The sequence below is a fragment of the Lepidochelys olivacea genome (assembly GCF_965140295.1).
Source record: "Lepidochelys olivacea isolate rLepOli2 genome assembly, chromosome: 2".
In the NCBI taxonomy this organism is placed as follows: domain Eukaryota; kingdom Metazoa; phylum Chordata; order Testudines; family Cheloniidae; genus Lepidochelys; species Lepidochelys olivacea.
Genome location: NC_140412.1, coordinates 253331971 through 253350620, shown reverse-complemented (window position 1 = coordinate 253350620; position 18650 = coordinate 253331971). Strand labels below are relative to the sequence as shown.

The following is an 18650-nucleotide window of genomic DNA, read 5'->3' as shown; positions in this document are numbered from 1 at the left end:
AAAATTAATTTCCAGCTTGTTATTTTGCTCGACAAACAGATCGTTGTTGCTTTTGCCCTTTCTCTGCACTATGTATGGGAATTGTTGCCAGAATACTCTCTAGTGACACAGCACATTAATCCCAAGGAGAGCAACAACTCCTTATACATATCTTATAGCAAACAAATGAACTCATAAAATTTTTATAGACTGCACACTATGAAAAGTCATTGTATTATAATTTAAAGGTGCTTTTGGCCCATACTCCTCCAGTATATTATTGTATCTCTACGTTTGTCAGTTCAGCAAGAGTCTCGCCCGTTAGATTAATCCCTCTGTGACTGAAGATGGAGAGTTGTGATTGCTACCACTAACTGGCTAAGAATTTGCACTTCCTATTATAGTTATTTGTTTACACATCTCCTTCATTCCACCCCAGCCTGCTTGTTGGTATCATCCAGTTGTTGCACCTTGTCTTTTATAAGCTCATTGGGGCAGGGACTGTCCTTTATTATATGTTTGAATAGCACCTTGCACAATGGAACCCAACCTGGTTGTGTTCCTGAAGAGTGATCGTAATGTAAATGTTTAGTAATAAGAAGATGGTGACAGAGGTTGTGGGCCAGGTTCTGATGTAAATTGGTGCAGCTCCATTGACTTCTTTATACAAATCTTTGCTGTGCTAAACACCTACAGTCTGATTTTCCACTCCATAAAACTAGTTTATTTTCAGCATGGCTTCACTACTTCACTACTATATATGCCTCTATAGTTTCATACTGGTTGTAGAGGTCTGTTTGAATGGGGGATTAATTTGTTCTTTAACTGAGTCAGACCTCTTGGGCCAGAGTCCCCAGAATCTATAAACCATCTCTTTCTATTTCTCCCCAGACCCTAACAGGCATTTTAACTAATATGCATATTTAGAGGCCAGTAGTTCTATATGAGAGTGGAAATAGTCCATGTAATTTGTTTGTTTGGTCATGTATGCTTGAATATGTAGCCCAATGCACTTTCCACCCATTCCTGGGAGGTTCTGAATAACGTGTGTGATGCTGTGTTGGTAGATCTGACCCCTCTATTTTCACAGCTGGCAAGCAGAGTGGGAAGTTGCAGATACATGCATAGCCCAAAAAATGCCATTTTCAGGTGTTCATATGAATGCATAACTAGCCCTAGAAAGATCAAGACAGAGATGTTCTAATAACAATAGACTTTTCCTTTCCTGTCCATTCATAGTACGATCCACAAACCCCAGTGTTCTGCTGAGCTGCAAAATATTGTGGCATTAATATCTCTTGCACGTACTTTAGTGATGTAAGTGATCACTGCGGCAATACTAGCTGAGTGCATTTACATGTTTCCAGGGACTACTACATAACCATGGTGAAATGGGCAACTAGCACCAAAGTGGCAGTAAATTGGCTGAACAGGGCACAGAACGTTTCTATCCTGACGCTGTGTGATGCTACCACTGGAGTCTGCACAAAGGTAGGAAAGACACTTAAAAGAAGATTGTTTGACCTTCCGTATTTGTAATCCCCCTGGGGAGAATATCCTTCAGTTCTTTTATCTGAAAGTGGGTCACCGGACATACAGTACTTTATGTATAGATAGAATATAAGAGATGTATACAATATTTACTGTGCAAGGGGTATGGGCTGATTGTGGCCCCGTACAGAAAAGCTAGGCACAATCCAGTTCTAGCTGTACAATATATATGTGTATTTATATATAGGAAGAGAGAATGTAGGTGCATTCTCTGTCACACACCCCCCCCTACTATTTTTAACTTGGGTGTCCTTTTTAATATCTGAGCTCAATAGAAATATACATGGGTTTGTCTATACATCGTTTTGTACCAATTTAGTTAAATTGCTGCAATTCCCTCATGTGGGCACTTTTATACATACATGAAGACCACTATAGTTTATTTCAGTACCAACATATAAATAACTTTTAACTGGTATAACTACATCCACACTATGCGGATGCACCAATTTAACTAATTCGGTTTTTGAACTAGTATAGTTAAAGTCAGTGCAAACACTATGTGTAGACAAGGCCCCACACAAAGTTGCTGGGAACAGTGTAACAACAACTAAATTGCTATCTTTCTTTAGGGAGTAATGTATCTGTTGGGTTCCTTTTTCTGTCAGTAGGCTAACATGCCTTCCCATATGCTCACTTGCTTGTTTATCAGAGAGAAACAATAGAGGACAAAAAGAGCAGCCCAAGATTACGTTCTGAAACAGCATGCTTGAACAGTTTCTCGCTGCTTGTTCACCCCTGTTCAAATTCAGTCAAACTGCTTTCTGCACCAATGAACAAAATGTAACCTGTGCAAATTACGCTCTTTAATTATGTCCTTTCATTTTAGAAACATGAAGATGAAAGTGAAGCCTGGCTACACAGACAGGTAACAGTGATCTTCTCTTCGTGATTATATTTTCAAATGTTTTTTCCCCCAAGAGAAAAAGCTTATTTTTGGAACTCCAAGTGGTACTTTGATATCATGATGGTTCATATTATAGAAGGGATTTTCTTAACAGAATATACAAGCTCTTCTTGTTGAAGTAAGGGGCATCTTCACCTAATGTATCTGAGACGCCCTCTTACATTGCAGACCACAGTGGCTGGAAACATAATTCCCAGCATATGTTGAACTTGAATTTAAGGAACCTGAAAAACAAGTATTGGGCGAAATTCACAGAGAGCCAGCACACAGTCTGTCCCCTAGTGAAGTCCCTGATTAAGCCTTATTTTGGGGCTTACATTGTATTTAAGTTGTGTATTGGCCTTTTGCTGGCCCTCCGCACAGGGTAAATTCTACCTATTGCCGTTAAATGATCAAAGGTCAAATTTTCAGAAAGGATCCAAGTGACTTAGGAGTCGTAAATCCCATTTTCAAAAGTCACTTAAACGTTTAGGAGCCAAAGGGTAAAATTTTCAAAAGCACCTAAGTTGTGTTTTAAAATCAAAGTGACTTAGTGCCTAAGTTACTTTTGAAAATGGTACTTAGGCTCATAAGTCTACACTACGCACCATTTTTGGCAGCATGAAAGGTATGTGTAGCTGCACAAGTCAGTGAAAGGCTCTGGCAGAGGGGAGGCAGCAGGGAAAGGCTGAGCCTTCCCTCATTGCCTCCCCCATTTCAAAGCCTTTCCCCACTGCCTCCCTGCTGCCAAAGTCTTTCCTCATTGACGGAATCTTTACCCTGGCAGGGAAAGGCTCCAGCAGTGGAGAAATGATGGAATCCTTCCCTGCTGTCAGAGTCCTTACTTTCAGCAGGAGTCTTTTCCTCCAGCAGGAAATAATTATTATTATATGAACGTTATAATGTTCTGTAGATAGCCCTTACCTAGCTCCAGCAAGACACTCATTTCCAGGAAGCAAGGACAACAATCAAAGTGAGAAATTCATTCTGTAGAGAAAGCAATGGGAAAAGCAGGTACCTCTGAAGGCTGGTTTTCAATGAGTTTCAGTTGTGGTTTATTTACCTATTTCTTGTAAATATAACTTTGTCTTAAATTTAACTTTTTTAAATAGGCAAGTGGAATCCAGGGTGAAATCCTGACTATATTGACTTCAGTGGGACCAGGATTTCAAGCCAGGAGTTTTACATAGAGAGAGAGAACTGACAACACCTACTTTGGCTGAACATAGATCTACCCCTGATTTTGTTCCCCTGGGGTTGCACTCTTCACACCAGTCCTCCTATTTCCATAGCTGCCTCAGCTTAGCCTTGGTCCTATAATGAAGAATGTTGTTGTGTGTTACAGTGAGATATTGAAAACCTCATTCAACCTCCCTTGTTCCCATCACCATGGCAAGATGGCCCTAGCAATGGTTCTCTCACAGGTAGTTAGTATGCAGCATCAGTTACATTTTTCAATAACAGCAGTACTCTGGGAACCTTACAAACAAGTTTGGCTTTTTACTCCTTTACGCTCAACCTTCAGTGAGGATTTTGTATTTAGAACCAATGAAGTATAAAAAATGCCTAGCTCCCTTGGACTTCATTTCTGCTGCACTGCTATTGCCTTCAAGTTCCGAGTGACCCTGGTGCGCAGCAGGGATAGAACTCAGAGCCTCATGATTCACAAGCATAGGACCCTTCTGCCTGAGCTAAAGGGGAATCCCTGTCTGGTGTGAGCAGCATGGGGCTAATGGCACTTAGTTGAGCAGTTCTGATTCCATCCAGTGGAGAGCAGAGATACACATAGACATACACATACTATTCGGTTAATCAGAGTATTTATGTCGTGTTCTAATATTGTTGGGGGTGGACCCTCTGGCCTCAGAGATCGACATTGGTATGTTGAACCCAACCTCACAGATCAGTGGGGGAAAAGGAGACTCAAGGAGTGGGGATTCTGGCCCCTTAGCTTCGGGGATGAAATTAGTACGGGAGGGAGGAAGCTGGCTCCCATAGCTCCAAGGATAAGCAGGGATAGGGGTGGTGAGGTAGCTTGCCATGAAAGGGGGATGGTTCTCACTGACATTAACCCACAATACAAACATTTCAGCAAATCCCTCAAATCCACAATCTCACTGAAAGGTGAACTGCAAAGGGTTAAAAAGCCACACTCATCTGTGAGAGTCCCATACCATCACTGTTACGGAAAGCTGCCATTCTTGGCAAGCAAATAATTTATGGGGCCATCATTCTGGGAATTAGGAATACTGTATATATCCAACAAAAATGAACATCTCACTGAAAGCCACATGACAAAATTATTCATTGTGGGACCCGGGGTCAACTGGGTCAAGCAGACAAATAGCAGGATTGTCCTGAAGAGGGTAAAGGGAGCGGGGAGGGCATCACAGGAGTTATAGGAGATGGACGGGGTAGTTCAGAGTATCTGTTTCTGTGTGAAACTCCTAGACCCTTTGCCTATAAAATGAACAAGAGCAAATTCATTCAAAACAAAACTATATGTACCAATAAATAAATACACATTGACCCTTACTTAAACCAGCTTTCAAAGCGCCCTGCTTTTCTCCACTCATCTCTATGCAGAATTATTATAATTAGTTAGTATGGTAGCACCTAGAGGCCACAGCTAAGATTGGAGCCCCATTGTCCTAGGCACTGTACACAGAAATAATAGGAGATAGTCTTTGCATCAAAGGATTTGCAGTCTAAAGAGACAAAGGGTGGGAGGGAAAGACAGAGGTGAAGTATCTTACTTGAGGTCACACAGCACATCAGTGGCAAACCAAGGAATGGAACCTCACTTTCTCAAGTCCTGGTCAAGGTCCCTGTCCTCTGGTTCACCCTGCCTCTTAATGAATCAGTAAATTCTTCCTCCCCCCAGTTAGCCTTGCTTCCTGAAAATGGGTGCATCCAGAGTTAATTTTACTTTTTATTTTCATCTGCACCATGCTAATTTTTCTTTCAGTGCCAATTTTAGTATTTTTATACTAGACTGTGTGAACCTAAAATGCATTTCCTTCCAGTTCATTTTTTCTCTTAAGATAAGATGAAAATATTGCACACATCAGCTTTAACTCAGGCCAGGTTTGTTTTCAAGATCCTTAGTGCTGCTCTATACAATATGAAGATTATATCCCCAAAATCTCTGTCCCAGTGGCCTCTTTTTGTGTGTGTCCATACTGAGTCTCTGCAACACAACTACAGGTTCTTAAAAAAAACCTGACTATATTAAGGGAGTTTTTCCATCAGTAGATACAACAAACAGACCACTCATAACCTCAGAGGAGTACTGATGAAGATCAGTAATCATTTGTCTGATGTATGACTTTTCTCTGTACCTGGAAATAGATTCAAGTAATCTGTTAAACCAGTCTGTACAAAGTCTACTTCCACTGCCAAGAGAAATGCTGCTACAGTAGTACAAATTTGTATAAACAGTACAAATTCTGTACCTTTCTTGATTGGTACAGCTCTATTGACTACAATCGAAGTGTGCCAGTTTACACCAGCATAGAATTTGGCCCATGGTGTGATAGTAGTTTGCCAGTGGTTTTTTTAATCTTCTTAGCATAACTCTGGAAATAATCATATAGATTTTCATACTTAAAGTTCTAGAAACTATAAGAAGCAGGTGAGACTTATTTCCTGAAATTTTGCCAAGCGAGAGATGGTCGTACTTTTACAATCTTCTAGACAGGTAAGGAAGGAAAAATACAAGGAAACCTGGCAAGTTAGGCCCAAAATTTAGACTTTGTAAACCTAACACTAATAGAAAGTGAAATACTTAATGAATGATAAGGAGCAAAGTAAAATAAAGCAAGAATGCTGTTGCAGCATTAAAAAAATTAAAAGGATTCATTTGTTGTTAATGCAAATAATTAATCTATAACATTAAAACAATCCGCAGTATGATCAACTTATTATTATTGATCTTGGTTGGTTCTGCTTGGTGTTTTGACATGTGTTAAGAATAAGACCAGAATATCTGCCATGGCAGATGTGTCCATTGGGTGGCTGGTGGAACACACAAGGGGCTTACTGAAAGAATCGCTCCATTGAACAGTACTCAGAGAGGGGGAAACTTATGGGACTTAACAGCATACTGAATATGCAAAGAGTGCCCCAGGATAGACAGGGATGGTGGAGCCTTGTTCATACTCTAAGCAACATCTGATGGCGTGGGAAGGAAGGCTTCAGATTCTTCCTAAATTCATTCGATATGCACTTTTGGGAGATTAAATTTTGTACTTTAGTAACCAGCCTTTCTGCCAGTAAGAGCTAGAACAAAGGAGGTGCAACCAGCCGAATGCCATGGTATATCGAGCTAATGATTTTTGCCACCCTCAGGGACCATATATATCAAAGTCTTCTGCATTCCCTTGTAGTCTACTACACAACTATCTCCCCCAACAGAAAGGTCCCAGCCGCTCATGGATTTCTACAGCAGAAAAGAAAACAAAACAGTCTTAAGAAAAGAACTAGTTACTGCCCTGCAGTGTTTGATTTCCATGCACAGCACCTTGTCTCTCTCTGACTGAAAGTTGCAATAATGGGATGAAAATCAATCACTAGGTTCACCTGGGAACCTTGAAGCAAAGACAGTTTTAAAAGACCTTCTTTCTTTTTATTCTTTCGCCTCCTCCCTCTTCCCCCTCCCTCCACCCCGGGTAAATAATTTTGTGAATTAATCATCTGTGAGAAGGTAGGGAAGGAGACAGGACTTAGACTCTGAAGTACAGGTTGGTGATGTTTCTTTAAGAAAATGTATGTGGAATGATACACAGCTCAGTGCAGTTTTTCCAGCTGAGTAAACAAGATTTGCTAGGCACACACTGCTAAGTCTATGTTTATTAAAACGCTTCATTCCGGTTGCCCCCAAACAGACTTCTCTGTAGGCATGTAGGTTTTTTCCGCTTTGCAAATGGGGATTGCCTTTGAAGCCAAGAATGCCGCCTTACTGTCTGTCTCCCTTTAATTCCACAGGAGGCTAGCTGAAAGATGACTGCTTCTCAGGGGATACAAAAACAAGGGTTTTCAGAATTTCAGGGCTCATTTTTCCCTGTTTTGAGGGGGCTGTTTCTTTGTTTTAGGTGGTTGTTAGAAGTCCTCTGTGGACAGTTTTAAAAAACACCAAGAAGCCCAAACTAGTGAAAATTAAACCCGCTCAATTGACATTTACAGAATGAAGAGCCAATCTTTTCCAAAGACGGACGGAAGTTTTTCTTCATCCGAGCCATTCCTCAGGGGGGGCGAGGAAAGTTCTACCATATTGCCATGTCATCGTCACAGGTGAAACAACCATTATTATTCTTTTTCAGTGCTGACTAGAACATTCCATGAACATAAGACCTGTGTTTAGACCCAAGATATATCAAGGTGTCTATGGAGAATTTGAATCCCTCTGTCCATAAGGATGAATACCTTAACTGTGCTAAATGCTAGTAGCATTTCAAGCATAGGAGGAACAAGAGTTTCAAGTGATGCAGTTTGCTTAGATTTATAATTAAAAGGTCTTCACATTTCAAGTAAAATTCAAAGAATGTCACTTTTGGGTTTTTTTAAAACAAGCTTCTCCTTCATTATTCGTAAATAAGTGGCTCTCTGCACAATTATCTGAGGTTATTATCCAGAACCCATGGGCAAAAGAGGATCACAGGAAAGGACTTCCATCTGTATTCTTTATGCTGGGCCTAATTAATTCCATTATCATCAATTTAGTTATGCCAGAGATTAATCTGATTCAGTATATTTAAGTGTATCTGCAAATTCATAGCAATACAGTACTTTGGGGGAATCACAAATTAGTGATTACTTTTAACAAGCATGGAGGAGTCATGAGGGCATCATGTTTTGAGAAATAAAAAGAGAGGTTTTTTAGTTGTGTTCAAGTGTCGTCTTTTCAGAAAAAAGAAAACACACTTTTCTCTTCTTTTTTTTTTGGCAGCCCAATAGCAGCAGTGATAACTTACAGTCCATTACATCTGGTGATTGGGATGTGACAAAGATTTTGGCATATGATGAAAAGAGGCATAAAATGTAAGTAAAGAAGTCGGTGTAAGTAACAAACCAAACAGGCTTTCATCTTTTAGTTCTGGCTCTAGAGTTAGCTAGTCTACAGTAGCCATCTTGAAAGCATCAGAAGTGTGTGTGCATGAACAGCTAGATGTACAGACAGCAGGAGAGGGTTGTCTACATCTGTTCGTGGCTTAATCTCTAGTTTACAATCTAGTGTTTCAATGAAGTCTTGCCTTGGTTTGTTCCCTCCCCTACCACTGACTTTGTGTGTTTAATAATCAATCTCATTTTGATATTTGACACACAGAAAGAAGCCTGGTTTACATATATATACGTGTGTGTATGTTTGTGTGTGTGTTGCTATGTTTCTTCATCAACAACATTTGATTCAAAATTTGAAGAGAGAGTTCTGTGTTCTGTGTTGGATGGCTTTGCTCTGTTAGTCCTCCTAGTCTTGGAAAAAATTCTGTTTGACACACACGAAAACTATTGTAATGAACAAACATTTTTGCTCAGTAAACTGCCATCTTGTTTTTACAGTTTCCCTCATTTTCACCTTGATCCTTTGTTAGTGATGTTCCAGTTCTTGGTGTGCTTCCCATTGTCCTAAATCTCAGCAAAATGTCATAGAAGAGAGCACTCTGAAAGGGTTTCCAGTTCACATTGTATGGAGTTGCTCTTTCAGGCAAAGTTTCAGTGAGATGCAAGATGCTGAATTCTAGACTTCTTAAATTTAAAATGATCTATTATCTCCAGCACTATCCCTCGTTGGCACTAAATAGCTGAGTCAAAAGGCATTAGCCCATCCCAAACACTGAATCATAATTAAGGGCCCAATTCTGGAAGGAGCTAAAAATGCCCACAGTTTCTGTTGACTTCAGTGTGAGCTGAGGGCTAAGCTGGCATAATTACTCACATTGCAATTTTAACAGTATGTGATATTTGTGGTTTGACTGCCCAATGTGCGAAATCTACATATCCAGGTGAGCACAGTTTATAGGAAATAGACCTGCTGGATTGGGTACGCCAGCCGTTATGTTATTCAGTCCTCCCCTCCCACCCCCCACTAAAACAATATCTGCTCCTGTGGGTCATCACCACCCTTGTAAAGCTTATGGCCTTTGGCCCCCATGGAGATATCAACCTTGACTTTGCACTCTGAGTTGAAGTTGGCCACCCCTTGCATATCCAGCTAATTCACGGACTGAAACAGTAATGATGACCTCAGAAAGCTGGTGCTTTCATTACTTATCACACAGAAATGGAGCTGGCTAGAGTGTCTCTGTGAAGGGCTTGTCTACACTGGCAATTTACAGTGCTGCAAGTTTCTCGCTCAGTTGTGTGAAAAAACACACCCCTGAGTGCAGCAAGTTTCAGCGCTGTAAAGCGTCGATGTAAACAGCTGCGCTCCCAGCACTGGTAGTTACCCCTCTCGTGGAGGTGGTATTTTTTAGAGTGCTGGGAGAGCTCTCTCCCAGCACTCTGCCGGGACTACACAAGCCATGTTAAAGTGCTTGTGTTGCCAGTGTAGACTAACCCTTAGACAATGACATTCCTCTCAAGTCAAGGCTATATCTTCCCTAACGGTTGGAATCCCCTCTTCAAGCTGAGGCTCTCAATGGGTTTTTCAGGTGCCTGAAGCCACACAGCTGTTCAAAGAATCATAAGTGATCAAATGTTTTGGGAAGAGGGGTGGGTTGCTTTTTTAAAATCTCTAGATAAAAAAAAATCTATTTAAAGGTACGGTGCATTGTAAAGCTTTATTCCTTGTTGGGGTAACTTTTCTGTGGTGAAAAAAGAGGTCAAGTTTTCTTGCTTCATATCACTTAAGACCACTTTTATTTTGTATAGTATGTATTCCTCACATATTACACATATTATTATTTTAACACACTGACTTAATGCATACTTCTTTACAAGCAATTACAATATTATGTATAATATATAGAGGTAACAAAGCTTCCTTAATGAGTCCTTGGTTTTGCTTATTCAGTGGATGCAGTAATTTTGCTGCTATCTTCTATTGAAATGCTTGGTCATGTTCCCACAGCATTTCTATATCAGCTTGGTTTCTGAGAGACACACCAATTTTAAACAGTCCGCTTCCTCTGGCAATTCTATTAAGTTTCTTTTGGTGTACTTGCCCTCCCACTTGGCAGTCTTATGCATTCTAAAGTGTACATTTTTGTTTAGAAACTTTTTTCAACAGTTTTTAACTATATATTGCACTAAATTTTAGTAGGCATAATTCTTTAGGTAGACCTACAGACCTGTAAAATGTAATAACACTGACACATACATAAAATGAACATTTTTGTACAATATTTCCTTAATAGGTCTTAACCCTAAACCCTTTGGACCTGTTTTTAGTCTAAGACATTTTAATCTTTTTTTTTCTTACAAAACTCCACCATATAGTTTTTGTTTTTACTCTCTTAGTAAAATGTATTTTATACCACAGATAAACAGAACTTTTGAATAGGATTTCTATAGTTGGAGGTTTTGTCATGTTTTTGAATGGCCACTGCACCATTCACAGTAGCTCTTTTATTCATAATTAATAACTTCTTAAAAGAAAAGAGAACTTGGATGGCACTTTCAAATAGGTTTTTGGTGATTGGGCTTCACTACTTATATTTACTGCAACACCCCCCAACTATTTAATTGCCCCAAAACTTTGCAGTGTTCATTTGTGCAAAAGATACTTTTAACTTCACAGTCTGTCCTTAAATCACTTACTTATTTTCCAAAGTGACACATTTCTCAGCTGAATTCTTTCAGAGACTCTAAACTTATTTTTTAATGTTTTTTCCCACTTGTTTCTTAATGTAGTACACTTTGCTTGCAAAGCTGTGCTCACTAAATACAGTCTGTGAAGGATGGCTGCTTTTTACTTTGGATTTATGCAAATAGGTAAAAGAGATTGTTTTCTCCCTGACCTTTCAGGAATCATTTCCATTTAGTTTATTTCCTTCTTTACAACTTTCATTTGCTTTTAATGCCTTTTACACTCATCCCTTAAGGTGGCACATTTCATTTGTAAAGTTTTAGCCACGAGAAATAATCCACATGAAACTTCTGTCTTGATTCGGGTTTTCTTTACCTTAGGGAAAAAAGAAACTAAATACTATTTTTTCATGGCTGCCAATGGGTCTTATTTTTTAACATTTCAGTGGCATTCAACAGACCTCTACTGTTCTCTGACAAGTATTCTTTTACATAGGTACTGAAAGTAACTCTCTAGTGTCCACTTTTATTTTGTTTTAAAAATGCCTCATTAGACTGCACAGCATATGCCTTATGTATCTCTTGGTGCTCTTCCAGCCCATTCTTTTCTCTCTCAAAATTTCCCACATAATGGTTAGCTATTTTACTTCTCTACGCAGGGCTTTTATTTCCTGGATTAGTTCCTGCAATAACAAGCTTTTTGCTTCTCCTTTCTGCATTTTTTATTTAGCACTATTCGTTGGCGTTCCTTTTCCACCCAGTCTCCCTCAGTACCTGTCTGGGAAATCCATAAGATTTGCCCTTAGATTTAACCTACTCCTCTGGTGCCCTGGAAACCACCTCAGATTTAAAGCCTTCCAATGCCATTGCTAAACTGATGGTTTGTGATCCTTGACAGTAAAGCGACTCGTATAATAAACTGTATGTTACTTGCTCAAGATGAATGGATCCGATCTGAGTCCCAGCACCAGTATGTTGGGGTTGCCTCTGAGACATCTTCCATTCAGTTCCCCCAGAACTCAGTTTGACTCTGGTCTTGACGCTTAGGTTCCTTTATTTGACATACAGAAAAGCTTCGCTGAGTTGATGAGACTTAAACGTAGAGGCTGGGTACAGGGTATACCACACAACCAAAGTTACACAGAAGCCCCCTTCCTTTATATACCTTTACACATTACATTGCATCAAATGTTTTGGGATTGGCTTGGTCACTTTGCTGGAACCAATCCCTGTACCGCATGCTCTGTCCATTCACTGTCCATATACAACTCATTCTTTACTTCATCTTTATGTTCCCGACTTATTGTATTCATTGTTATCTTGTCCACTGTAAATGGCTCCCTGAGTGTTCCTCCCCTATCTTAGCTGGTAAAGACATTCTGCTTCCATTCCAACCTGCTGATCCATTTACCTGCCTAATGCTGTCTCCCAAGAAATGAGGCCTCACCCTTGTCCAATTACTCGTGTCAAGCCAAGCCTACATACCTGAATTCAGGGGGTTTTTGCATGGAGCATTTTTCCCTTGAAGCACAGCTATCATGTATACTTCTGCATTGAAATATTTTTGTTTTTATTTTTAATTTCAGTGCAGTTTACAAAACATTTCCTTGATTCTGTGCTGAAGAGAGGTCTCTTCTGATTGGTTTTCTGATTCAGTGAAACGGAGAAGTCACATATCCTTGCAGTTTGCTTCACAAGATCAAGGAAATGTTCAAAAGATGGGCGTGAGGATGGAGATGCTGTTTAATAACATATTTGTAAATTCCCTTCCAAAACTCTATTTCTCACTACTGTACTTTGTATTTTTAGTTACTTCCTCAGCACAGAAGATTTACCAAGACGACGACACTTATATAGGTATGTTTTTCAGTTCTTTCATAGAGATCATTTTCCAGTTATTCCTCTATGAATGAGATCATGACAGAAGATGGATTGTGCCCATCATTACTGACATTGTTTATTCTCTGATTGAAGCTAAGGAATAAACATGAGCATGTCACCAAATGGGAAAGAGGTTTGCAACCAAATTTGAAATGCTTGAAATTTGAGCATTTTCTCATTTCATTGCCCATTAGAAATTGGTCCCATTCTAAAGCAAATGGCACATTAAAATGGAAACATTTTTAAACAAAATTATTATGCACTGCAAAAAGTTGCATCATTGCATACATTTGTATTTTTCACAATCACGTTACTGTTTGTATGGAAATCTAACCAAACCACAGAAGTTCTGGTATTTGAAAATAGGCAGAACAAAATTGCTGAACATTTGTGAATGTTTTTCTGCAATTTCATGTGGCTCCAATATGTTCTCAGTAGTGGTGTAATAGGTAAACAATGGTTAGCTTACGTACATGGTATCTATATTACAGCTAATAAATATGTCGCTGTGTGAGAAGGAAACCGGAGTAAAGAACAAAAATTCCATCCTAGAAAATGCTTGTTTCAATTGCCAAGAGGCTTTAGGAATCCAGCCTTATTTTTTCTCATACAAGATTTCTAAGCACTGGAAAATGCAGTGCTTAGAAAAAAAAGCATTATTATCCCCATTTTACAGATGAGGAAATAGAGGCACATACTGCAAGTTAAGTTTGTTGTATTCCTCTCTTTTAACATCCTTCCTTCATCCCATCTTGTGGTATTTTTTCCTGCCTTGGAAGCATCCACAAAGAAGGGAAGGGCCGTGCTAGCTTCATTTGATACGAGATTGTCAGTATATTTACATCCTGCAGTATGATGTTATGTTTTTTTCTCTCAAGCAGGGAAGGGACTACAACAAACTGAATTACCAGTCATTTAATTTTTTCCTTCATTCTTAAACCTCTGTATTTGCCCACTGCTGTCCACAGGGCTTTGTGAGAGGCTAGGGTATTTTCAGCATTTTTTAATTAAATAAATCATGCTGAGTCTGTTTGGGCCAGTCATTTGTATTGGAGTGAATAAAATTCAGTGTTAAAGCTCAATTCGGGGAGAATTCTTCACAGGAAACAGTGGCACAATTTACATTGCTTCCACCTTGCCATACCCCACTAGCCTTTAAAGGTGGCTCATGTAGTGAACTGACTTATGTAAGTTGTCATAGCCCCATTGAAGTCAATAGAGCTATGACAGTTTATATCGGCTGAGGATCTGGCTCTCAGTTTTTAAATTCAGAGTTAGTGAGTCACACGGGGATTCCTCTCCTGAAGAAAAGTGTGAGCTGGAGAGAACACAGGAACGGGAGCCGGCGACAACTGTGTGGTGATCCTAGCTCTGCCACTGATCGCTCCTGTGGTCTTGAGCAAGCCACACAGCTGCTCTGCTTCAGCTTTGCTATCCGTGAAATAGAGTAATAATCTTGACGTGCCTCACAGAGGTGTTCTAAGGATCAGTTAGGTAATGTTTGTAAAGCATTTTGAAGTTGAAAAGTGCTATAGATGTGCTAAGTATTATTTATTATTTGTTAATAAATGGTAATTTAGTCTTTAACCAGCATAGTGCTCTTGAGCGCACACACATGCCAAATTGCGTACTTCAAAAACAAAGCAGGCAAAACATGATCTTTTCTTTCTACCTGGATGTTGTGGTTAACACTCCATGACCCACTCTTTGAATGCTAAGGGAGAGGATTGTCTATGAGGTAGCCACTAGCAAGTCAGAAAAACTGCCTTTTAAAGACAAGATCTCTAGTTCTCCTTTGTCTGCAATAAACGTCATCTAACATAGAAATAATCCCTAGTTTCATGTCTATTCCCTGAATTAAAACATGTTCCGTTTATATTGAAAGTTCAGTTGCATCCATTATTTTCTGGAAAGCTGTAGCATCTAACATAACTACCTGCCATGCACAAAAGCCATCAATACCCTTTAATATCTTTTCAGTTCTGGCAACCGCCCCTTCCCCTCTCCCCCCCCCCCCCCGCAACAATTTAGAATGCCTCGTCTCTTAGTATAGTTGAGAAAGTTATGTTCCTTTTTTCTGGTGCAATGAAGTTTAAAAAATGTAGCTTCAAGATAACCCTCGCTCAATTGACCTTCATGTACTTGTATTAACTTTTTCAGTGCAAACACAAATGGAAACTTCAACAGGCAGTGTCTGTCCTGTGATTTGATTGAAAACTGTACTTATTTCAGTGCGTCATTCAGTCACAACATGGAGTACTTCTTACTGACCTGTGAAGGTAAGTTTCTTTTATTATTAAGGATAGATTTTAGAGCAGGCAATAACCAAGCTCAGTATATACCTTTGAACTGTGACTAGCAGCACAAAAGTCTGTTGCCTTCATAAAATCCATTTTGCTTGATGATTTAAAAAACACATTTTAAGGGGGACAAAGGTCTTAATCCTAACTGAGGGCAATGGTTCTCTCTAATTCAGGCTTTAGTGATTTCCTTGATCCATTGTAGTGTGTTATATTGTGACATTATGAATTTAGTGACTGTGGGTAAAATTTCCAGAAGTGCCTTGGGCACTTAAGAGCCTAAATTCCATTGATTTTCAATAGATTTAGGCTCCTGATTTCAATGGTAGTTAGGCACCTAACCTGCTTAAGAGCTTTTGAAAAGCCCACTAAAAGCCTCTCTGCATCTTGATGCCCCTAATTACCTTTGAAAATCTGGCCTTAAATGCTCAAGTTACTTTTAAAAATGGGGCTTAGGCTCCTACATCACATATGTGCTTTTGAAATTTTACCTGGTATGTCCATGTTTTAACACAGACTTTTGAATATTATTATCAAACATAGGTGTATATAGCACTGCAGTTGTGTATGGGGGATTTTCATGGTGAGTAAAGACAGCACACAAAACAGGATGCTGGGGGAGGTAACTAAAGGAAGAGGGTTGGGTTATGGAGTTGCCTGGTGGTACAGTATACATCCTGGTGAAGTAGTTGCACTGAACAAGTTATTTTATTTTGAAAGATTCTTTCAGTTTCAAATTCCTTGTACTTAAAATGGGAATACACCTGAACCAATAATCTCAACACAGAGGTAACTTTAACTGTCACTATTGGTCCAAGTTTTCTGTCCTTTTTTAGATAATTATATTTTTAAAGAAAATTGTTATCTGGGGGTTGTGGGAAAAGATGGGTAGGAGGGATTTGAAGAAGTGGGGAGGTGGATTGGCCTACAGAATCAGAGCGTTGAAGAGATTGGGAGAAGGGTGTCACAGTTGTGTTTGACTTTAATAATGTTCTGTGTACTCAATACCGTTGAATTACCTTTTTAAAGACATATTAGGAATAAATGCAGAACTCTACAACTTTCTAATGCAGTCATCACTTAGTTCTACCAAATTACATATAAACGTAGGGCCAGATTGCAGGGCCCTTACTCACCTTGGTGAGCAATTACTTACACCAGTAATCCCACTGAAGTGAATGGGGCTGCTTAAGTGAGTAAGGGCTCACCAAAATGAGGAAGGACTTCACGATCTCTTTACTGTGGTTGCAGAGTAAAAAGGGTTCTTAATTCTGAGGAGTTTGTAATCCTATAGTAAACATGCAAGGACTAAGGGCCTGGTTTGCAAAACTTCAGGCATCAATGACCATCCTGGTACATGCAAATAGTGTGTGTGTGTGTGTGTGTAAAAAGTACCTTATTTTTTTAATGTCAGCAAGCTGTCAGTCAGGATGTGAATTGCTCCTTGTCTAACTGTAAAGCGCTTCTTGTGAGCCAAGAATTGTCATGTTATAATCAACTCCAAGGACAAAGAAGTATTGAGGATGCTACATGAGGAAATAACCAGAAGCAATGTGATGAAACTAAGAAAGGGAACAGTTAGAATGAATAACAGGCAAAACTTACTGAGAGATATGTAAGGCTATGGAGTATTCTACCCAGGGAAGTGGTATAGGCCCCATCATTTGGGACAGTTGTCATAGGAGACTAGATTAAACATTAGAAAATACCCTGTAGGGAGCATCTCTGCACTGTCGGTGTGGTGAACTAAGTGGCCTCAGGGATAATTTCCACTTGTAATTTCTGTGAATCTATAACAATGGAAGATTTTTACACTGGAGTATAATTGACTGGAAAACGTACAGTAGTACAGTAAATACCATGTTGATCAGGTTTGCCTTTTGACAAGGAAAGCTGTGTACATTTTTTTTAAAGTGTCAGTTTCAAGACAAGCTGTCAGTAATTGCTGATAACATTGCCCATTTTCCCTTTTTATAGAGGATAAATGTTTTAATACAATTAGAAGCACATGTGAATAGCAAGATTATGGTTCTTATCAAACCCTAAGTGTTGATAAGTTCCTATTGCATTAGAGCCAATCTACAATAAGGCTGCTGTAATTCTTTGAGAGATTTATATAATTTATTAGAATATATGTCCCTACAGTAATAAATTACCCAAGTACAAAAGATCATCACTTTCAACTAAACAGCTCTGGACCAGCTCCACAGCTAGTGTAAGTCAGCATAAGTCTATTTACTTCAATGGAGTTGTGCTGATTGACACCCACTGAGCATCTGTCCCTCTGTGTTCTAATTGTACAGTACTATGTTCTCAAAATGTAATCCCAGTTTAAATGCAAAAGTCAACCCTTAACAATGGGATCGCCACTGACATCTCCATAATGAGATAAGCTGGGAAGATATATGCATATAAGAAAAGACAGGGGTCCCGATTTGGCTTTCCCATACATTTGGTTTTAGATCAATGTCATTCCGCTGACGTCAGTGGAGTTACTCCTGATTCACGCTACTGGAAGTGAAAGGCATATCAGGCCCTTTATTTTCAACGAGCGTACAAGGAAAACATCGTTTTGCAGCAGGTATGGGCAAAATATCAACAATGAGGCTTTGAGCTGTCTAAGATATGCTGAATATGTGGAGACATTTCATAATTTAAGCTTTTTCTTTTGCAACGTATCCATTTACATTACGCTTCATATTAAGTGGCACAGAGAGCTTGCTGGTCTTTATTTGCCTTTTACTCACAGTGGTGAAAATCAAAAGTAACTCCCTCAGAAGTCAGTGGAACAACACTAGTGTAAAACTGGTGTAAGTTAGAGGAGAATGTAGCCTGTTCTGTTCTATGAGTTTGAATAATATGAGAATTCTTTTTTCATGGTGCTTTGTCGTGCTTAGCATGAATCTGGCCCCGCTTCGGTATCCAAAATGTTTTTTTTATTGCTGCTGGATAGCTCAGATCCAGGGGTTTTGGAAGGAACTTCCTGATAAGTAAGTAGCCATACCTCCCTGTGTGTCCACATATAAACATAGCCCACACAGACATAAAACTACTTAAATGAGCATGTTGGAGGAGCACTGCCTTTCCCCTCGTAGAGAGCTTTGAGGTTGACTCTGCAGCCAGCCACTTTTGAAGAAGAATGCAAGCGTCTTTCTAATGTCTTTGCCTGTCTACGCTTTCCAGGCTCCAGACATTTCTATGTTCCAGTTCTCGAGTCTAGATTACGCGAGTCACAATATGTTGCACCTGTCTACATCTGTCCGTGACTAGTGATCAGTGGCACTACAGCGCTAGGGCCATTAAAAGTC

The 18650-nt window shown here is 39.5% G+C and overlaps 1 protein-coding gene across 7 annotated transcripts in view; it reads left to right on the top strand.

The window, feature by feature from the left end:
* DPP6 (dipeptidyl peptidase like 6) overlaps positions 1–18650 on the top strand; it is a 787036-nt gene that overhangs the window by 710504 nt on the left and 57882 nt on the right. For all 7 annotated transcript variants that reach the window (XM_084618426.1, XM_084618430.1, XM_084618428.1 and 4 more), the window contains 6 exons: positions 1347–1470; positions 2360–2398; positions 7601–7708; positions 8364–8455; positions 12971–13018; positions 15203–15321. In XM_084618426.1, coding sequence (XP_084474552.1) covers positions 1347–1470; positions 2360–2398; positions 7601–7708; positions 8364–8455; positions 12971–13018; positions 15203–15321 — 530 coding nt within the window. The remainder of the gene's footprint in view (positions 1–1346; positions 1471–2359; positions 2399–7600; positions 7709–8363; positions 8456–12970; positions 13019–15202; positions 15322–18650) is intronic.